This window comes from Vigna angularis, chromosome 5 (genome assembly GCF_016808095.1).
Source record: "Vigna angularis cultivar LongXiaoDou No.4 chromosome 5, ASM1680809v1, whole genome shotgun sequence".
NCBI lineage: Eukaryota > Viridiplantae > Streptophyta > Magnoliopsida > Fabales > Fabaceae > Vigna > Vigna angularis.
The window spans coordinates 23,473,884-23,494,551 of NC_068974.1; the positions used below are offsets into that span (position 1 = coordinate 23,473,884).

Below are 20,668 nucleotides of genomic sequence, written 5' to 3' on the forward strand. Positions count from 1 at the left end.
CTTTGTCTAACAAGACACACTCACCTGTCTAGCTATGCTAAAATTAAAGCAAGTAAAGTTGCCAAGAGTTTGAAAGAGCACCAAGGACTCTTCCAAAGCACTTGGACTTTATAAAAGGCCTTTTTACAAAACAAGCTAAAGCTAACAGTAGGCTAACACAAGCCTATTACAAACAATTTGAACAAATCAAATACAAAGAAAACAACTATGCTAGGTTGCTACGGTCCTGGTCCACTTCATTCAGCTTTGTTGCTCAACTTTGTTGTTGCTGGAATCAATTCTCTTGAATCTCCTTCCCAGTCTCATCCCTTTCTCTTGGCTGCTCAAGCTTTCCAAACTTTCTAGTGAAGTTCTGCTGCTGCTCAATTAAACTCGTACACAAATTGAATTCCAATGAAAGCAACTCTGCACAGATAATTCACACCAATTCAATAGATCACAAATTACAAGCAACTACAACCCATAACAAGAGCAGTTCAATCACAACAAAAGTAAGTGAAGGTAGAAGAAACTCCCTTCAAAACTGCATATCAAGATGCAAATGTTACCTGTCTCATGGATTTAGCTCACAATTTACAATCTGCTACAGTACAAGCAGTATGGCTTTTCCCAAACTATTTAAAAGACTGCTTCTAACTGTGTGTAATTCCAACTAAACTCCCAACACATCAACTCTGCACACTAAAAATTCACACCAAATTCCAGCAAGGTACAAATGGGAAATGGATATTAAACCAGATTAATCAAGAAACATTAAAGATAATGCAATTGGCTCATACTTAATTCTCTAGCAGCACAAAATATAACTGTTTAAGACTTCCCAAACACAATGACTATGATTTAGCAAACAGTTTATAAGCCAAAATGAATGCAATGTCAGTTTAAGCAAATCACAACTGCTCCAATCTAATTGATCCAATTTCTTTTCCTGCACAATGAACAATCACAAAACAATTAGATTAACAATGAATTCTCTATTTCAAAGTGCCAAGGAATTAGGCCAAGTTAGCCTTATAAAGCTCACAACACTCAGGCTTCTCCTTTGAAATTTAAAACACATAAATGAAAAGGTTTGGAAAGGAGATTCTCCCTTGGCAGTTCAAGGCTTGAGAATCTTTCAGACCACCACCACCTAAGATGCTACCAAGCACACAAACCTTCTTTCAAATTCCAAATACCAAAGTGTAAAAGCTTCTCAATCAAGAATGGCTAGGCTAAGGCAAAGTGATATGCAGAACAGAGTAGGACAGCCACAAAACAATGACAGCACAACAGATCTATTGCTTAACACAACTCTAGATCAGATGAATAAAGCAATTAAAGCTAAAATTAAAGATTGGCAGAATAGATTTCACATGCATTGCAGAAAAAACTAGATAACCAACAAAGACAAGCAAGAAACAAAGCTATCAAGAAGGGAAGCACTCAAAAATGAACCTAAGAATTGCTCTAGAGGGAATTAAGAAAGCAAGAAAAACAAGCAAGTTAGAACATAAACAATTAAGTGACTCCAGTACTGAATTTTAAGCGTTTGATAAAATGCCCCAACAAAATTAGTTCATAACTGATAATGTTTTCAGTTTCTGATTTGGAGCTTGTCTTAGTTGGATTGCACAAGGTCTGAACGCTTTCTAAACTTGTATACTTATTCTTTTTCACTTGTTTTGATTTCATGCAACAGACCCTAGCTCTTACTACAATCCAACTGAATCATAAATGCACAAATCAAAATGTCAGTACTGCACTATACTTCCTTCATAAAAAAAAATTGACTTAAAATGGTGGTTTAAAAAGGTGAAAAACGCACAAAGGCTGATATAACTCGAATTAAACTATCTCAACATATTTAAAACATCAAAACAAACTTGTTTTGCATTAAAATTGGATGCAGAACATAGTAATTCGAAAATTGAACTTGCAATAGCCACTTATGCAATCAAACAGCACCAATTTTAAGTTTTATTGAGTCAATTGACAAATTATTGATGAAAATGAATTTAACACAGCAAACACAAATGACTCTTGAATATGATTGAACTAGAAGCTTAGCAATGAACTAATACCAAGCAGAACAGACACACACTCAAAACATTAACACAGACTTCAAAGAAAAAACCAGTTCGGTGTAGCTGGCCAAAAGAGAGACTGATGTTGTTGTAAGCATCTTGCACCCAAGCTCAATGCAACATTTCATAGCTTAATTTGTGTGCATTTGCTATCCACAAGCAGATTCAACTTTCAGCTCACAGAATTTCAAAAGTGCAATACAATTACATGTAATGGTCAGCATCAAAAACTCAAGACAGCTTCAGATAAATGAAATGACATTAAAACTGCTGTGAAGTCTGCATCAAGCTCATTCAATTGAATGTCACTACTTATGATGATGGACAGATCTTACTCAAAGCAAAAACATAATTGAATCAGTTAAACTCAGATTTAATTGACAATTAAAACAAAGTAACATGACATAGACAAAACAGAAATGGATTTAGAAATTAAAAGATTCAAACAAATTCGATTCACCGAATAAAATGATAAAAACATTGTCTTAAGGTAAAGACTCAAACACAGAACAAGCAACCTTATCAGAATTTGGAAACCTAAACACATGAACACAAATTTCACTGAATGAAGATGCACGAACAAAAGTTAAACACAAGACAGTTAGGAAATTAACTAACAACGCGAAAATGAAAGAAATTAAACGCACAGCGTTAAACCAGAACATGAATCAAGCAGCGGAATGGAAGAACAAACTCAGGATCAAGACAGAATCAAAACACAAAACTAGAACAAAGACAGAGACGTGAATCAAACTGAAACAAGAATCGAAACAAAGATACTTACCTTTGACGCGTGAAGCACGGACGAAACCTGGCCCTGATACCAACTGATGGACGAACGCCCGAGGAGATGACGATAGAAGCTGTGCGAGCATGATTCGAACTCCTCAAGCCTTCCTCGACGAGAGAAGACGCAGCGGAATGGAGAAGAAACGCGAGATTGAAGGGGAAAACTGAGATCGAACACTAGAAAACCTAGGATCTAGGGTTTAATCGGTGGAGATGAAGGAAAATAGAAAAGGTCGAGGAAACCCTAGCGGAGGCCATAGATCGAAGAACTGTTAGGTGAAGATGAGGTTCTATGGCCGAAAAGGATGAAGCAAGGAAGAAGACGAGGTAGAATGTGGCTTACAATCGGTGAAAATGGCGGAAAACGGTAGATCTGAGGTTGGAGGATGGTCAAAGACGAAGGAGCTCTTGAGAGAGTGAAATGCAAATGACGTTATGGCTGAAGCATGATGGAATGAAGAATATGGTTTTTGATGCACGAGATGGAGAAACCAAATGATTTGGGAAGGAAGGTGACGCGTGCTTAAGGCTGAACATGCGGCTCAGGAGCGCTGATGTGAGGTGGCAGCGAAGAATGGTAGCGAGGAGGTGAGAGAAATAAGTGGAGCACCGTGGAAATCAAGGAAAATGGAGGCAATGTGCAAGGAAGGTGGCTAGAGGGAGTCTTTGGACTCTCTAGCATGTGACTTTCAAGAGAGAATTATTTCTGAAGGTCAGAAAATTAAATTCTCATTAAGCTCAAAAGTGCCAATACAAGAGAGGAACTGGGTATTTATAGTAACCCATGCTCCTTACAAGCTAAAATACGTGCACAATAAAAATGTAAAAACTACAAAAAGAGGACACTGATAAAACACATCAGGCAGGATTCCATCACAGGCCGTGACCATTTCCCCGTGAATCAACCCTTTCTTTCTTTCTTAAAGCCAATATTGAATTCACCGTGTGAGCTTTTTTTTTTCTAGCTGATCCATTTCAGCTCCCTATCTGTGTGCACCCCCAAAAAATAAATCTGCACTTCCTCTCTCATTTTAGCTTAAAATATAATTGATGTGGTATTTCTCTTTAAGTCCCAAAATATTATCCAACAATTTCCCTACAATTAATAATGCAAATAATTAGCCTCAAATAATTAAAATTAATTAAAATAAGAATTTCTGGTCAAATTTAGCATAATTAGCAAAAATGGGGGAATACTGGAAATTCAAGCACAATTCCTTGATTAACTCTAGCACAATAAGCTAAGTGAAATCAAGAAAATATTGACTCATCAAAATAGACCACACTTAGTCTTTTGCACTCCTGGCAAAATCAAGGCGCAGATCAAGGAATAGTTCAAAGGACATCAGAGGAAAGACACAACATCAGCACACAAAAAACACAGACTCACAAGGACATAAACAGAATTACACAGTCCTCAAGAAATTTGGACAAAGAAAAGATGTAGACAATATCCAACACATAATCAAAGAAAGCAAAAATACTCATGAAATCATCCAAGCAATTTCAGGCATGGCAAAATGATCAATCAAATCAAGAGGTGAATCAAAAGTAACAAAAGCTCACAGATGCACTATCACTGTTTCTCTCAAGTGTCTAGGGTATAGAATTTCAACTCAATGCACTCACGAAAGCAAGAAAGCAAACAGACTTGGCAAGTCTCTAATATCAACACTAAAAAACATATGCATGTTCAAATCAAAAGGCCTTTTCATGGTTGTAATGGGGCCAAGGACAAGGGAGGATAAAATATGGATGAGAAGCTATAAACCAAAAGACATAGAGGAGCAACGGGGAACAAGTGTAAACATAGTCAAATTACACCCAAACCTCTAATTCAACCCTCTTCTTGACTCCATTATTCATAATTTTTTTTTATTTTTCTCTACTTTTTTTTTCTTTTCTCATTTGTCTCTTTTTCTTTTCTCTCTCTTTAGGACACAACTATAAGAGACAAGATACACATCATATTTACAAAAACAAAACAAGAAGAGGAACCAACTAGCCAATTCATAAGAATCCCCAGGAAGACCACACTTGTTCCCAAAACAATTCCAAAGCTCCAAAATTCCCTTAAGGTTAAGGTAATCATGGTTTTTTTTTCCACTTAGAGCTAGTGTATGAGCTTCAAAACAAAGAAATGGGGAAAGTATAGGTTCAAAAGGGGTTATCAAAGGATCAAAACAAGGTAAGCTTATTTGGCTAGAGAGGCTCAAGAACAAAATTCCCTTTATCACTTCCAGACATGCATATCAATCAAGAATCATCAAAAGAGTCAAGCCAAGGCATGTGAGCAAGCAATCAACAGACATATCACACAAGAAAGAACATAAAGTGGCTCAAATCTTACACAGGGTAATTGTCACAATCAAATCAACCTCTCAAACATCATAATCATCTTTTCAAGCAAAGAAAAGCAAGGATTTCAAACCATAAGAGTATCAATGAAGTGAAGGACACATCTACAACCTAAAAACAGTCAAGAAAGCAAGAGAAAGATGCAAAACTGTACACACGACACAACAAAAACAACCTAGAAAAGAAAAAATTTAACACAGAAAACAAAAACTAACAAAGAAAAATCAGAATCTCCCCCAATAGACCACACTTAAACTACACAATGTCCTCAGTGTGTCATAGACAATAAGATCAGAAATTATAACAGTTAACAAATCATGGACAAGTGCAATAAAAGTGGGGAGAGGAGGAGAAGAGAAAAGAAAACTCCCCTGGTCATGGTGGTAGTTGCCAAACTTGGACAAGTAGTGACACTACAAAAAAGTAGGGTATTACCGAAGGCTAGAAGCCCTCGGAAAATGCCAAAGGCCGTCGATAATGGGTGTTTACCGAAGGCTTATCGACGGCCAAAAATCCTTCGGTAAATCTGTTGTCGCTAACAATTACCGAGGGCTTCTGCCCTTCGGTAATTACCGAGGGCCAAACGCCTTCGGTAATTACCGAGGGCCAAAAGCCCTCGGTACTTACCGAAGGGCAAAAGCCCTCGGTAATTACCGAAGGGCAAAAGCCTTCGGTAATGACCTACTGTGGGCATTTACCGAAGGGCAAAAGCCTTTGGTAAAATGCGGAGCAGGTTTCAGAGAAATGGTTTTTCTTTGCAACCCACACCTGTATATCAAATTTCAATTACAAACAGACCTGCATATCAGTTTTCAAGCACATATAAACATGCATAATGTGCATCTCAAAGATGCAGATGCAATCAATTATCAATATCCATTGAACATCAATTAATCCATAGAACATCCATTAATGTATAGATTATGTAATTATAGTTCAAATATAAAACAATGTAACAAAAGGATGTTCTAACATCCAAAGTCTGGAAGTAGATCTAACTAACACTGAAATGATATCAAGTCTAAAATGTTCTAATATCTAAATGTTTGTCTAACAAAGTAAGAAGAAAATGAAACTAATAATGTACATAACTATCATCAGAATGATCTTCATCATCCTGCTCCTCTACTGATGGCTGGACTGGTGTGGGTTGGACTGATGTGGGCTGCTGAGTGGCAGCAGGTGATGAGGAGGGTCGTGACTGGGTGAGAGGGATATTTTGTTCGTCCTGTGAGGTTGGAGGCAAGACTTTCATGACCATGGCCTTAAAATTTGTAAACTCTGCTTTGAGATCAGTGATCTCCTGGTCACGTTGATGGAGTTCCTGCCTGAGTTGAAGAACCTCGTCAGGAGTACTGGTGGAAGAAGGCTGGTGCTTCAGAGTTCCTCCTCTGGATGCTGTATAGTTTGCAGCAAGCTGTCCCGCACCATACACTCGTCCCTTTTTCTTCCCACCAACGATGTTGATCCAGCACTGTGTCCTACGGATGTCATCATCTGCATTACTGGCATCATCCGGTGTAGGAGCTGACTCATGTTCAGATCTAACCTGTGAAAGTCTCGTAGAAAAGTCTTCCTGTTGAAACATTAAAAGCAATGTCAGGGAACGATAGTATAACATAAATGAACAATTAGTAATAGTAATAGTGTTATTTGCTTACATGAGTCTTCCGAGATCTTTCATCAACAAATTGATTAGTTCCCTTCCGAACATGAGTTTGTGCAAAGACCTCATCAACATGGACCGCCCGTCCTAGAGCCTGTGCCTGTAACATAATTAAGAATTACAAGCGTACATATGAAATAGAATATACATAACTTATGTATGAAAGAAAAAGTTATGTAATGAGATTATACCATACGAATGGCATGCTCATGAATGGTGATCGACCCACCAGTATGCAGGGTGCCACCCCTTTCAGATGCTCTATTCCGCTGGGCTTTGGCACACTTATTACGGAACTCTACTGTATTCCAATGGGCCAGTAAAGAGTTCCAAATGTGTTCACCCAGCCAGTTAGGGCGCTGTCCTGCATTGCGGGCATCCCTAAACATCTCTGACAGCCGATGAGATGCTTTCATGTGGAAATTTCTGTGTATCTGAGTTTCATGCTCAGGTTTCCACTGCACCTTCATCTGTAACATTAAAGAGAACAAACATTGATTACAAAACATACTAAAATAAGACAGACATTAGTGTAATAGATTGCTCACCTGAAAGCGCTGCCAGAATGGCTTTCTGTCGTCATGAGGTATTGCTCCCCAAGTAGGCCATGGAGTTAAAAACTGTTGCTTTATTGAACGTGTGATGGCCTGGGAAGCAACCCTAGATGGAATAAACCTGCATAACAAAACTCATTTCAATTACAATATGGTTTAAACATCAAATGATATCAACAGATTATAAACTTACCCTTTACCATAGGGCTCAATCCATGGTCGTTCATGGAGGGGCGGGTCAAGATCTTCAGCATCACCACTTGAATCTGGATCACCAAGTGGTGTGACAGTCTCAGAAGGAGGTACAAAAGATGAGGAAGGTATAGAAGTAGGGTCAGGGAGAGGAGTGGGGGTAATAACAATAGGGGGAGGAGTGGGGGTAATAACAATAGAGGGAGGAGTGGGGGTGGCAATAATAGGAGGAGGAAGAGGGTCTGCTGCAGGGGTTGTAGAAGGGTGTGCTGCAGGAGGAGGAGTAGGGTCTACTGCTGCTGTAGGAGTCTGTATACTAGGGGTAGGAGGAGGCCCCACAAATGATGAACTACCGGGAGCAGGGGTAGGTGTCTAGCAGGCACCCTAAGTATATACTTTGGTGCCTGCCGTTGCCTCTTTGTAGGCCTTGCTACCCCTTTTCCTTTATCAGGACGCTCTGAACCTTGTCCTGTCATTACTGCATTCAAATGGTTACAAATAAAGCGAAAAAATATAAATAAATAAAGAAGGATGAATTGTTTTCAAAGTCAATGTATAAGTAATGAGATACAACTTAAAGATGGTATTTTAGATAATGGTAATGAAATGATAGTCCAATTTGCTACAATAGATGTTCAACATTCAATCATCGTCATCATCATCATCATCTTCATCTTCATCTTCAGCATCGTCTTCTTCTTCTTGTTCTTCTTCTTCATCGTCATCATCATCATCATCTTCTTCTTCTTGTTCTTCTTCTTCTTCTTCTTCTTCTTCCTCTTGTTCTTCATCACCTTGTGATGGAAGGCCATCTAAGACATACATTGGACCTCTTACTAGAGCCATGGCTAAGAGAGTTCAAGAGGAAGAAGGATCACTTAATATTTTGCTTCTATGGAAGGTGAATTATCTTAAACCTTCTTCTCTTAATTAAGCATGTTTACTTTGTTTTGTAGGATTAAATAAATTGGAGGGAGCAGCTGCCAACATGGCATTTGGCACGTGAAAGAAAGAATGGTTGGAGAAGCTTGCTGCCAAAGTCATATGCACCCAGCCAAAACCCCAAAATAGCCCAACGTTGGATGAGGAGATGCTTCAAACACGTGAGGAGCTGACCTGGAGCAAGGCATGGGATTTGCTGGAAGATTTTAGTGTTGCTGTTAGGCTTTCCATTTGAAATTAGGCGGGAGTTCATTTCAGAAAAGAGACCCATCTTCACCTATAAATAGGATGGTTTCTTCCTTGTATGGTACTTTAGAGCTATGCCCAAATGCTGAGAAATATATTCCAGTCTTGCATTCTGCTCTTGAGTCAAAATTGCTTGCAATTTCTTCATTTTCTCTCAAGCTTCCTTCCATTATATGAAGGCTTTCTGAGCTGAGAGGCTTCACTCATTCTACCTTGCTTCATTCAAACACCTCCATCAACATTTACTCCATCAAGTCCGCTGCACACCAACACACTTACCACACCTCTGATCTGGGAGCTTCAGGCCACTGGATTCCTCTGGAATTTGGCTCCATCACCTTGTATTGTTGCTTCTAATTCATCTCCATCACCATCAGGGTCGACCAATGCGGTTATACGTTCAACTTCGATAATTTCTTGTGATTGTGACATTTGGTCAAGTTGGTAGGCTACATCTTCCTCAACTTCATTTGAGTCTATGCGACCTCTAGGCTTCGTTTGTATTGCTACGGCCCAACCACGCTTGTCAATATTGCGAAATGGTGGATATGGCACATAATAAACCTGTCTGACATTACATGGTAGAATGAAAGGATCAAAAGGCCCATATCTTAATCTCTGGTTCAGTTCGACAATATTAAAGCGTGGATCGACTCTAGTACCAGCTCTAGAAGGATCAAACCATTCACAATAAAGAAGTACCACTCTGTTTGGAGAAGTAGTGCTGTTGTACTCTAACTCATATATTTTATGAATGATGCCGTAGAAATCATCATAAGACCCCTCTGTTAGGCCCTTGACATACACACCACAATTTGATGTTTTCTTTCCTTTAGACCATTCATGTGTATGGAATTTGTAACCATTGATGAAGTAAGTGTGCCATTCTTTGACACAACTCATTGGCCAATTGGAGAGATGTCTTAACTCTTGAACCGTGGGAGTTAATGCCTGATTAAAAACCTACAAAGGTACTAACAAAATTATAAAAGCAATAGTCAAATTAACCTTTCTCTAAACGTAGGGAAAACTACGGACCTGATTTCTAAACCAATGGGGAAACTCTGAGTGTATTCTAGCAGAAGTATTTCCTTCTACGACTTGCTCAGCCACAACAAATGAGCTGGTACAAATGAAATTCATTAGTGTATAACAATTAAACCGTTTGATATATTAGAGATGGATGATGACATACTCAAGGTACGACTTTACTTCACTGCAATTGATCAAGACATGGACATGAGCAGAGTTGAATTCAGCATCAGTTAACCAATGAGTGAATTCTTTCCCTGCGTGACGGCCTGATTGTCGGAAAACTGATAATGCACCTTCACGTTGTTCAACTTGCCATTGCATTTCATTTCTGACATGAGTGGGGGACAACATGAAGTTCTTGAAGTAATGTGAACAAAAATAAGTTGTCTCTCTGTGCAAGTAAGCTGCACAAATTGAGCCTTCCACTCTAGCTTTATTTTTAACTGAGCGTTTGGATTCTCCCATAAACCTTTCAAAGGGATACATCCACCTGTACTGCACGGGTCCCCCAAGCCAAGCTTCATATGCAAGATGAATTGGAATGTGCTCCATTGAATCAAAGAATGCAGGAGGGAATATTCTTTCCAATTTGCAAAGAATAATCGGGATATTTTCATCCATCTTTTTAAGGGAATCTTCCTTTAGTGTCGTGCAGCACAAATCTTTAAAGAAGTTACTGATTTCTATCAGTGGATTTAACACGTGCATTGGCAAACAACTGAACGCAAGAGGGATGAAAGTCTCCATGAATACATGACAATCATGACTCTTCAACCCTTGAATAGTACCATTCTGAACATTGGCACATCTGGACAAGTTAGAAGCATATCCATCTGGCATTCTAAGCTCCTTGATCCATCCACACACTATTCTTGTCTCGTCTTTTGACATGGTGTAATTTGCTTTTGGTTTAAATAATCGGCCGTTACCTTGTGCCTTCAACTCTAAGTCTTTTCGTCCACAATACAAAGGTAAATCTTTTCTTGCTTTCTCATTATCTTTTGTCTTACCTTTAACATTCATAACTGTGTTGAAGACATTGTCAAAGAAATTTTTTTCTGTGTGCATGACATCGATGTTGTGTCTTAGCAAGTTGTCCTTCCAATAGGGAAGTTCCCAGAATATGCTTCTTTTAGTCCAATTATGTCATTCCCCAAACCCTTCTAGCCTATTCAGACCAGATTCAGTCACTTTTGGATAGTCTTTCACTCTTCTCCACACGTGTGATCCAGTCAACTTTGGCGGGGGCATATCCGTTTCAACTTGTCCTTTGCGAAATGCCTTTTTGTTTCTTCTAAAGGGGTGATCAATGGGCAAGAACCGTCGATGGCAGTCAAACCAACTACTTTTCCGGCCATGACTCAATTGGAATGACTTTGTATGTTCCATGCAATGTGGACAAGCTAATCGACCATGTGTGCTCCAACCAGATAACATGTCGTACGCTGGGAAGTCATTAATAGTCCACATCAAGGCTGCCCTCATAAGGAAATTTTGCCTCCTTGCAACGTCATACGTCCAAACACCATTCCATAACTTCTTCAAATCATCAATCAAAGGCTCCAAGTACACATCAATCAATGATTTGGGATTAGATGGACCTGGTATTATACACGATAAAAACATGTAAGGCTTTGTCATACACATCTCAGGTGGTAGATTGTATGGGGTAACTATCACGAGCCAACATGAATACGGTGATGCAGACGCCTGAATGTACGGGGTAAACCCATCAGAGCATAGACCAAGTCTGACGTTACGTGGTTCACTAGCAAAGGATGGATGTTTACGATTGAAGTGCTTCCAAGCTTCACCATCAGAAGGATGACGCAAAAATCCCGGAGTTTTGTTACCATTATGCCATGTCATGTGTACTGATGTTTGCATTGAAGTAAACAATCTTTGTAATCTTGGAATTATAGGCAAGTAGAACATGGACTTTAATGGAATTGGTCTTTTTTGCCTCCGTCTAGCATGCATTGTCTGATATCGAGGTGAGCCACAAAACTTGCATTCAACCAACAATGCATCATTTTTGCCATTGTCATTGTCATAGAATAACATACATCCATTAACACAACAATCAATCTTCTTGACATCCAATCCCAACTTTGAAACACATTTTTTGGCCTGGTAATAGTTCTTCGGCATGATATTGTTTGGTGGTGTCAAATCTAACATCAATTTTGTATAGAAGTCCACTGCTTGAATGGGAACGTTCCAATTAGATTTCCCAGCCATGAGTCTAATGCACACTGACAATTTTGACTCAGATGAACCTTCAAATACAGGTAGATTTGCCTCTGTCAGTAAATTGTAAAACCTCTGCGTCGTTTCATTTGGAGGCTCTTCATCATGACTATCGTCTGCTTCTTCAGCATGGTGACGAAGAGCATTGTCGACCATATCTTGCATGTAGGCAAATTGATCTATCTCACATGTATGTACAACAGTATTCGAACCTGATGCAAGCCGTTTTTCAGCTGCAGTGGAGGTTGAAGGAATTTCTTCACCATGAAATGTCCAAACCATGCAATTAGGCATGAACCCTTTTTGGTAAAGGTGAACTTTGACGACTTCATCTTTGAAAATCCTTGTACATTCGCACTTGATGCATGGACATCGAATCCCTCCATCAAGGGCATAATATTGATATCGTCGGGCTGTCTCCACGAACTCTTCAACTCCGATGACAAAAGATTCCTTCAAACCTCTCCTTCCACTATAACAACGGTCGTACATCCATCCACGATTGTTGACAAAATGGGCCATGTTCTGTGACAAGCCAAACAAATAAAAACTTAGCCAAAACAGCAACACTCCATGTGACATAAGTAATAAACCTATTACTACTCAAGTCGAACATGGAAGGCAATTCGAACACTATGGTCATAGGCATTCAATTAGGGCATCCAAAGAGAAGTCCTCCGTATCGAAATGCCTTAGACACACTAAGGGGCTGTGTATTAAAGTTGGAGGAGACAACTTATTACTACTGAAGTTCTCTTGTCTAGAGTACTTCCAAATATTTTGTAGGTTCTAAGTGTTTATAATATTTTTACCCTTCTCATTGCATTGAGAATGTGTGTAGTACCATAAATGAAAGACAATATACATGAACATACAATATAGACATCAACATAATTTAGGCAATCAAATATCTATAAAAGCATGGATATATAATACATATTAACATAATTTAGGCAATCATATAGCTATAAAAGTATCTACTGACAATCAGTGTGTAGTACTGTGATTCGTTGTTGTTTCAATGTTTAAACACCTTTAAATTGATGATATTAAGTTGCTTGAATCATCACTTAAGCTTTACAAACACTACCAATCATTTTTGGGTTTTAAAGCACACTTTTAAAGTAAATTTTGTGGTGCAGTTTTCGTTTTCAGTGCTGTTTGATTTTGTATACTTTGTATTTTCGAATTGTGCAATCATTTCTATCTATCTTTTATGTCTTAAGACTTGTGTAGATAGTTGTCATACTGTTTTGGTTACTACTTTAATACACTATGCATTATGACCACTTTTAGTGTATTCTACTAACTAGTTTTAGGTTCTAGGGTGTCATATTTTGAGTTCTACGTTGTTTTTCTAGTGTGAATTTCTAATTAGCATTGTTTTACCATCCTAAACTTGTTAGGACAGTTTGTTTGAAGTTTCTTAGGCTAGTTTAGTGTAGTGATCAAAATTTGACCATTCTAGTGCATTTCTAGTACACCTTTTGAGGTTTCAGTTCAGATTTCTGGATTTTCAGGCTTGGAACAAGTTTGTTTGTTGATTTCATATATGTTTCAAGTATTAACAATCAGTAATACACACTGACATTCAAAATATGTGATTAAGTTCATCCAACTCTGATTTTACATTATGGAGTAAAAGTGAGTTTCTGGTCTACTGTGGTGCACACTGTTTGTGCCAGTTTTGTTGTATATAAAACTTGAGACAAGTTTCTTATGTCATATTAAGCTTGTCTGAAGTGATAGTCATTACAATCAATCACAATTCTGCAAAAAACAGTAGTTGAGTTGATTTAAATCTGGTTTTTACTATTGTATCAGAATTTTGTGAGCTTTGCAACGTGCTGCATCTTTGCCATGTCTTAGGACAATTATTAATCACCTAGTTCTTATTCAGCAACTAGATCTAGTTGATTAGGATGTTTCTTGTACATTTCATTGAACCAGCCACCATTGGATCTGCTGTTTTTCTAATTCTGCATCAATGATTAATGCATTTTCTGCATTTTGAGCAACTGTCACAGTGATTTCATGCATCACTGTATTTCAGTGCAGTGTGAGCATTTAAACAAGTTCAATTAGTCATTTCAAAGTCACGGCAAAGCAATTAAAAGTGGGAGCCACCACTTGGTTGAAAGCTCACGGTCCATTCACTTTGTCTAAAATCTGCAGATTTCTATCTCCATGCCTTTCTACTACACACCAAATAAAACATCACATATGTTTGAATCAAAAGGGCCACCACTCTCGGTATTATTCTCCACTCAAGGTTTTGTGTTGGCATTTAGTTGATTCCTTGGGAGCAATTCACGTAAAAAGGGAGCAGCTTCATGAGGCAAGATTCGGATCTTTATGCTTTGTCCACTACATACACAAGCTTTTATCCTTCCATTGGTAAAAGAATTCACTGACCCAAGTAAATCCCAGCTGGAAGAAGTAGTGCAAATGAGGATAGAAACCTTTTTAATATAGAAACCACAGTGCAGTAAAAAAACACACACAACCACATTTATGAAAAGAGACACTCACGGACAAGGAGCTCCAAGTGGATGCAAGCTAAAAGAGGAGACAACACATGAAAAGGTGTGAAGAGGGGATTGACATTTGGACGTTTTGCATTCCAGACTTGAAAGGGATGGTTTTCAGCATTTAAAGAAGGAAGGAAGTTGGCTGCGGGGGTACACACTCGGATACACGCTACTCTTAGTTACAGACACTCTCTGGGGAACGTTTTAGAAAGCTACTGGGAAGTTTTTGCTGCTGGAGTTCCATAACTGAATTGGTTGGAGGGCAACGTGCAGGAGAAGACGTTTGGCTGCCACTGAGAAGAGTTTATGGTTGAGCTTTCATTGCAGACGGTGTCCAGAAGGAAGGGAAAGGAGCTTAGCTTCAATAGGTGTTGTTGTATCTTAATGCTTGAACCAATCTTATTCTACACGTTGGAAAACATTGATTGAAGTAGTTTATTCCTCTGTTAATGTGTTTTATGTATGATATTTCCACCATGAATTGTATTGGAATGTTTAGCTTATGTGTTGCATCGTATTTTATTCCTTAAGCAAGTGTCACTACACGGCCATGTTCAATAATTATTGGGAAATGATATTTGTTTAAGTAAGGGATAAGGCTTTAGGTGTGCTTGAATAAAATATAATGTGTGAGAGAAGTGGTCACGGCATGCTTGCTGAAAAGAACATTCATTTGCATAAAAAATGAGAAAAAGGTTTGTTTAGAAATATAGCTCATGTGGTGATGAATAAAGAAATTGAAGGTGGAATCTAGATGGCATTATGTGTCACGGTCTTGTGAAGAAAACAGAAGTGGAGCTCTCTTTTCATTTACCTGCACCGAGAAAGCACACACACAAATTGGAATGACTAGTTGATTTAATGTGTATTACTTTATAGTATTTTAATGGACTTCATTTCAATTGAATTTTGCTGGAAGGAAATGGCCTAGGACCCGTGAACAAGCCATCAACTTTAGCATTAGAATATAATATTCATTTTGGTTTGTTTTGGAGTGGAAGTGATGGAGTACGTACGTGAAGTGGTGTGCATGGTTACGTGATGAGGTTTGAAGTGGTATGTGTTAGGTGTTTGAAGTGCCACGGTTGCTGGAAGAATGGGAGAAAAGAGAATGGTTCTTTATTTAAGCAAGGTGCTTGTTGATTAGATGGGTTTAGGTGTACGGTGATAATTTGGAGAGAATGAAGCACATGCAATGTTCATCACGGTAATAGGAGAATGGTTTGATGAATGGAAAAGGTGCTGATTTACCTTTCATTTTAGATAAAGCTTGGTGTTTTCAAAAAGAGGAGTGGTGTCACGTCTTGGTTCCAGCACACGCGCAAGAAGAATAACGAAGTAGATTATCTTTGCTTATGGGCACATGAACTCATTGCTTGAGTATGAGAAGTAAAACACGTTCCAGAGAAGTGTAGCATTGGTAGTAGCTTGTTTCTATTTTCTTTCTTAGGGAATTGTACTGGCCTAATAGAGTTTTATGCTACAGCCACTAACTTAGTTGGCAGTATACCGTCAACCTTAATTAGTACTCGTTAGTTGTAGGTTCTAAGTCTAAAAACTCTTACATATTTGACAATCAAATTCAAACAATTCAAAACAAAGTTTGACAAAACTCAATGTATACAGTATCATAAACTCCATTCAACATAACTTAACATTCAAAGTGGACATTCACAACATTTTATAACAACATCAAATTCATGAAACAAGAATGAAAATAACATATCACATATAATCATGCAATTTCAGTTTAGGTTACCATACCTTCGCCTTTCTTATCCTTTCCTGATCAAGTCTTCTTTGTAGACTCTCTTCCTCTAGTTCTGCCCACAATTGCTTTAAAAAATCACCTAAGACATCAAATAGAAGTGTATTTAAGGTTATTCATTAGATTTTGTTCCATTAATTTAATAACCACAGCAACAGTTTAAGCATTACCTAATAGTATCCAAAAAGGAATAACAATAACCATCTAGATATATCTCAACAGCTAGCTAACATAAATAACTTTTTTATGTTATTTTCTTCTGGGGTAAATTCTCCTCACTCTGTTCCTTCTTAGTCATTGTTGTACAGGCTATTCGGATATGGAATTGGAATTCACTTGCTTCAAGTACAGGACCCCAGCAACATTCCAAGAAAGAAAGAAATTAATCCGAAAGATAATCACATATCATTCCAGGCAAGGTTTCAGTAAGAAATGAAATTTGTTTCATAGCATTACTTGAAATTAATTACAGTGTGTTTGACAAAATGACTGAACAAAAGGAAACTGACATGGTTTGTTTAGTTTTTGTGATGAATGAAAACAGTGTGAAAGCATGGGAGCAGTGGAGAAGAAGCTTGAGGAAATGGAGATGGAATACGCGCGTGGAACGGTGGAAGAAGGCGGGATCAAAGTGGATCAGTTGTTTTTTCATGACCCAAATGGGTTCATGATTGAGATATGCAACTGTGATATCCTTCCCGTGATTCCCTTACCAAGTGACATGGTTAGGTCATGCTCTATAACGAACCTAAAACAATTTATTTCATAAGCTAGTTAAAGTAATATATTAAAATATATGGGTACCAAACTGACTGAAAAAAACAACACTTTCAATAAAAACAACATTTTTATAATCAAAATCAAATATAAGTAATTTTTCTTTTAGTATCTTTTAGTACTTATAACTCCTTGCTTGTAATCTATATAGCAGTAAATAGGAGGCTATATAGATAATAGAGGGCACTCCAACAGAGGGCACTCCAACAGAGGAATGTAACTAGGAGGCTATATCTTTTAGTACTTATAACTTCTTTTACTACTTATAACTTCTTTTAGTAAATAGGAGGCTATATCTTTTAGTACTTATAACTTCTTCGAATGTAACTCCCTTAATAACCCTCCAACAGAGGCCACTCCAACATCTCTTGTATGAAAATTCTCTAGAGGGGGAAAAACAGAAAATGCCAGCTTCCACTCTGTACTCAACACAATCTCTCAGCATAAATTGCTCCATCTCAACCCCATCAAAAACACAACTGATTTTTCACCAAAAGCGGGTACTATTCTACAACACAAGGGAGGAACAGCAACAGGGGTATCAACAGTGGCAGAAGCTATGTGATAAAATTTGCAGCAAGTGACCGACACACAGTGCTGATTGGTCTGGCTGCTGACTTAGGTTGTGGAAAAACTACCTTCATGAGGAGGCTTACCAGTGTGTTTGGAGGAGCATCAGAACCACCAAAGGGTGGCAACCCTGATTCCAACACTATCATCAGTCACACCACTACAGTCATATGCTTGGATGATTACCACTATTTGGATAGAACTGGCAGAAAGGACAAGGGAGTCACTGCCCTTGACCCTAGAGCCAACGATTTTGATCTCATGTATGACCAAGTTAAAGCAATCAAAGATGGAATTGCTGTTCAAAAACCAATCTACAATCATGTCATTGGTCTCTTGGACCCCCCTGACCTCATCAAACCTCCCACAATCTTAGTCATTGAAGGTTTGCACCCAATGTAAGTTTCTCATTTTCTCATTTCATCGTTACAACCATTTCACTGAATTAATCCTTCTTTTATTGAACTTTTGAGGAAAGTTCTGTCACTCACAATTTAACTTTTACATTGATTGAAACTTAGGAATAATGTTTAATTGTATTCCTCGTTTTCTTTGATTTTCCTATACTACGGTTAAAGGTTATTTAAACTTTATAACTGGCATGCCAATACCTTGCCCCTCATTCCAATTACAAATCAATCTTTCTCAATCAAACAAGCACATACACTGATGCCACAACAAAGTCATACAGATTTAACAACATTCTAACTGATAACCAATTTTTAAACGAACAACTTACCTCAACCGAGATAGCCTTGACAGCAACGCCCTACAACGGCCACTCCAACGCAGCCCTCAACCAAGTTCCTTCAATCGTATACTAAGAAGTTAATGAAAAGTAGATGAAGGCAGCAACACTATCTAAGCTTTACCAAAATGAACATGACAGTGTCAATGAAGTTCTGTGGAACTTACCTCCGACAAAGTCCCTCAACCTCCACCACCACCCCTCAACGAAAGAACTAACCTAGGACGAACCCTAGCCCCGGACTCCCGAAAACCACCACGCACCGTGAACCAACACCGATGGACGCACCACTGACCACCGTGACCAACCACCACCGGTTACTCACCGATAAAGTGACAGACCGTGAACCAACGGAGGCAACCGTGTGAAGAGAGGGAGGATACGCACAAAACGACGAGGCTGATGAAAATGATTTTGGGGCACGACGAACCTAATTTCTGACTTAAGTTAATGAGGTCCTTACCGAAGGCTTATAAGCCTTCGGTAATTACCTCTATACCGACGGCCTCAAGGCCTTCGGTAAAATGCCGTCTGTAAATCCCAATTTTCCAGTAGTGTGAGATGTTTTCCGCCATAGGATTCAGTAAAGAAGTTTTGAGGAGGAGCTGCTTCATCAGTACGACCCTATCATCAAAGTAAGATGTTTCTTCTTTCTTCTCCAAGCAAATTGTTGCATCAGTAGCTCTCCTTCCACTGGCAGTTGTTGAGTGTGACACCGGAATAGAGACCTTTGGCTCGTTCAAAGTAGTAGTAGTACACTCTCCTTCATCAATCATGAATTCCTTAATGACAGCACCTGGATTCTCATTTAACTCTACAGCCTGGTCATCAAACTCACAATTAATAGCATATGTTATAAGCTTAGAATCTGGATGTAACACATAATCAATTTCAGTATAAATGGAGCAAGAACCAAATTCACAATCACATTCAAAATTCTCAGAGAATTGTGATAGATCAAAGTTCAGTCCTAACTCTATAAAGTTATCAGATTGCACAGTTTCTATCTCAAAATCAATATTGACATATGCATCATCAGTAGAATCAAAGGTCAGTTCAAGGCTATTATCATTCAAAATTTCATCACGGCAACCATGTCCAATCAAAACAACATTTACACCAATGGGTTCAATGGCTGATACTGAATCAAATATTTTAGAATGATCAATCAAATCGATATCAGTTTCAATCATAAACCCTATAGAATCAGTGTGCAGCAAATCACAGGCATTTGAATGTATAGGCAAATCAGGTAAAGTGATTGAAATCTCAGGTTCAGAATAAACCTACTTTTGCTCATTGAAAATTTTCTTACCAATCTCCAAGTCATCGGCTGCATCCTCAGGGCTATCATATAAATCAGGATCAATGCAAGGATAGTGAACATCAGGTATGTCAATGTACTCTGTAGGGAGTAATGAATCCACAACATGAGTGTGCACAGGCATGTCAATATCAGAATCCAGAACAGGCTTTATGGGTTCAAGTTTTACCAATTCAAAAGCATTAAAATTTACTTGAACCTTAGGTACAAGAATAGGGATTTCAAGTTCAGAGTAAACCCTCTCAAGTTCTTCCTTTGCTACCTCAATTGGATTTTCACCAGCTAGCTTGCAGAGCAACTTCTTTGCCTCTATTGGAGTTCTGTCTAGCAAAGATCCACTAGAAATTGCATCCACAAATATCCTTTCATTTCCTAGGAGCCCTTAATAGAAGTAAAGCAAGAGCAAATGCTCTGAAATTTTATGGTTTGGACAGCCTATGCAGAGCCTGTTAAACCTCTCCCAATAATCTGCCAAGCTTTCTTCTTGAAACTCCTTGAGGTGCCTATGTGGATCTTCATGTGCCAACCCATGGAACTTGGGAAGCCTCTTGATCAGCTTATACGTCCAGTCTTGAGAATTTGTCATCTCCTCTATTATAGTGTAAAACTTGTCTCAGACCTAGACTTCCACTTCAAGCAAGGATTATACCAACCATACAGAAGCATAACATGGAGGAAAACCACTATTTAATGATTTGAAATTTCCAGAAACAACAACTAAATGCACAGAATACCAAAATGATAAAAACCTAAACACACAAAAAGTGCTAAAAGAAGTAAACCTAAACAAGACTAACTAAACATCCTAAAACTCAACATAACACACTCACAACACAAGACAAAACACAACAC

General features: G+C 38.4%; 2 protein-coding genes and 1 pseudogene across 2 annotated transcripts; 1 reads left to right on the forward strand and 2 right to left on the reverse strand.

Annotated features, from left to right (window-relative positions):
• Positions 1-6,137: 6,137 nt before the first annotated feature.
• On the reverse strand, positions 6,138-7,130 carry LOC128196756 (uncharacterized). Its single transcript, XM_052878304.1, has 3 exons — positions 7,071-7,130; positions 6,875-6,979; positions 6,138-6,789 (listed from the first exon to the last, which is right to left on the reverse strand). The coding sequence occupies exons 1-3, from the start codon at positions 7,071-7,073 to the stop codon at positions 6,289-6,291; spliced, it is 609 nt and encodes a 202-aa protein (XP_052734264.1). The 5' UTR covers positions 7,074-7,130; the 3' UTR covers positions 6,138-6,288.
• Positions 7,131-8,235: 1,105 nt separating this feature from the next.
• LOC128196690 (pheromone-processing carboxypeptidase KEX1-like) lies at positions 8,236-14,138 on the reverse strand. The gene is made up of 3 exons (XM_052878192.1): positions 14,053-14,138; positions 9,152-9,537; positions 8,236-8,419 (listed from the first exon to the last, which is right to left on the reverse strand). Exons 1-3 carry the CDS (start codon positions 14,136-14,138, stop codon positions 8,268-8,270), a joined length of 624 nt encoding a protein of 207 aa, XP_052734152.1. The 3' UTR covers positions 8,236-8,267.
• Positions 14,139-17,578: 3,440 nt separating this feature from the next.
• Positions 17,579-18,146, forward strand: LOC108332646 (phosphoribulokinase, chloroplastic-like; annotated as a pseudogene).
• The last annotated feature ends 2,522 nt before the right edge of the window (positions 18,147-20,668 follow it).

Bases quoted from the DNA above. Each gene is read 5' to 3' on its own strand.
- LOC128196756 (XM_052878304.1), bottom strand. The intron at 6,790-6,874 runs GTAAGCAAATAA...ATGTTTCAACAG, and splicing joins AAAGATCTCGGAAGACTCAT to GAAGACTTTTCTACGAGACT.
- LOC128196690 (XM_052878192.1), bottom strand. From the start codon at position 14,138: ATGCATGAAATCACTGTGACAGTTGCTCAAAATGCAGAAAATGCATTA. The intron at 9,538-14,052 runs GTGGCTGGTTCA...AGAGTACAACAG, and splicing joins GAAAAACAGCAGATCCAATG to CACTACTTCTCCAAACAGAG. The intron at 8,420-9,151 runs GTGATGGAGCCA...TTCCATCACAAG, and splicing joins ATTAGAAGCAACAATACAAG to GTGATGAAGAACAAGAGGAA.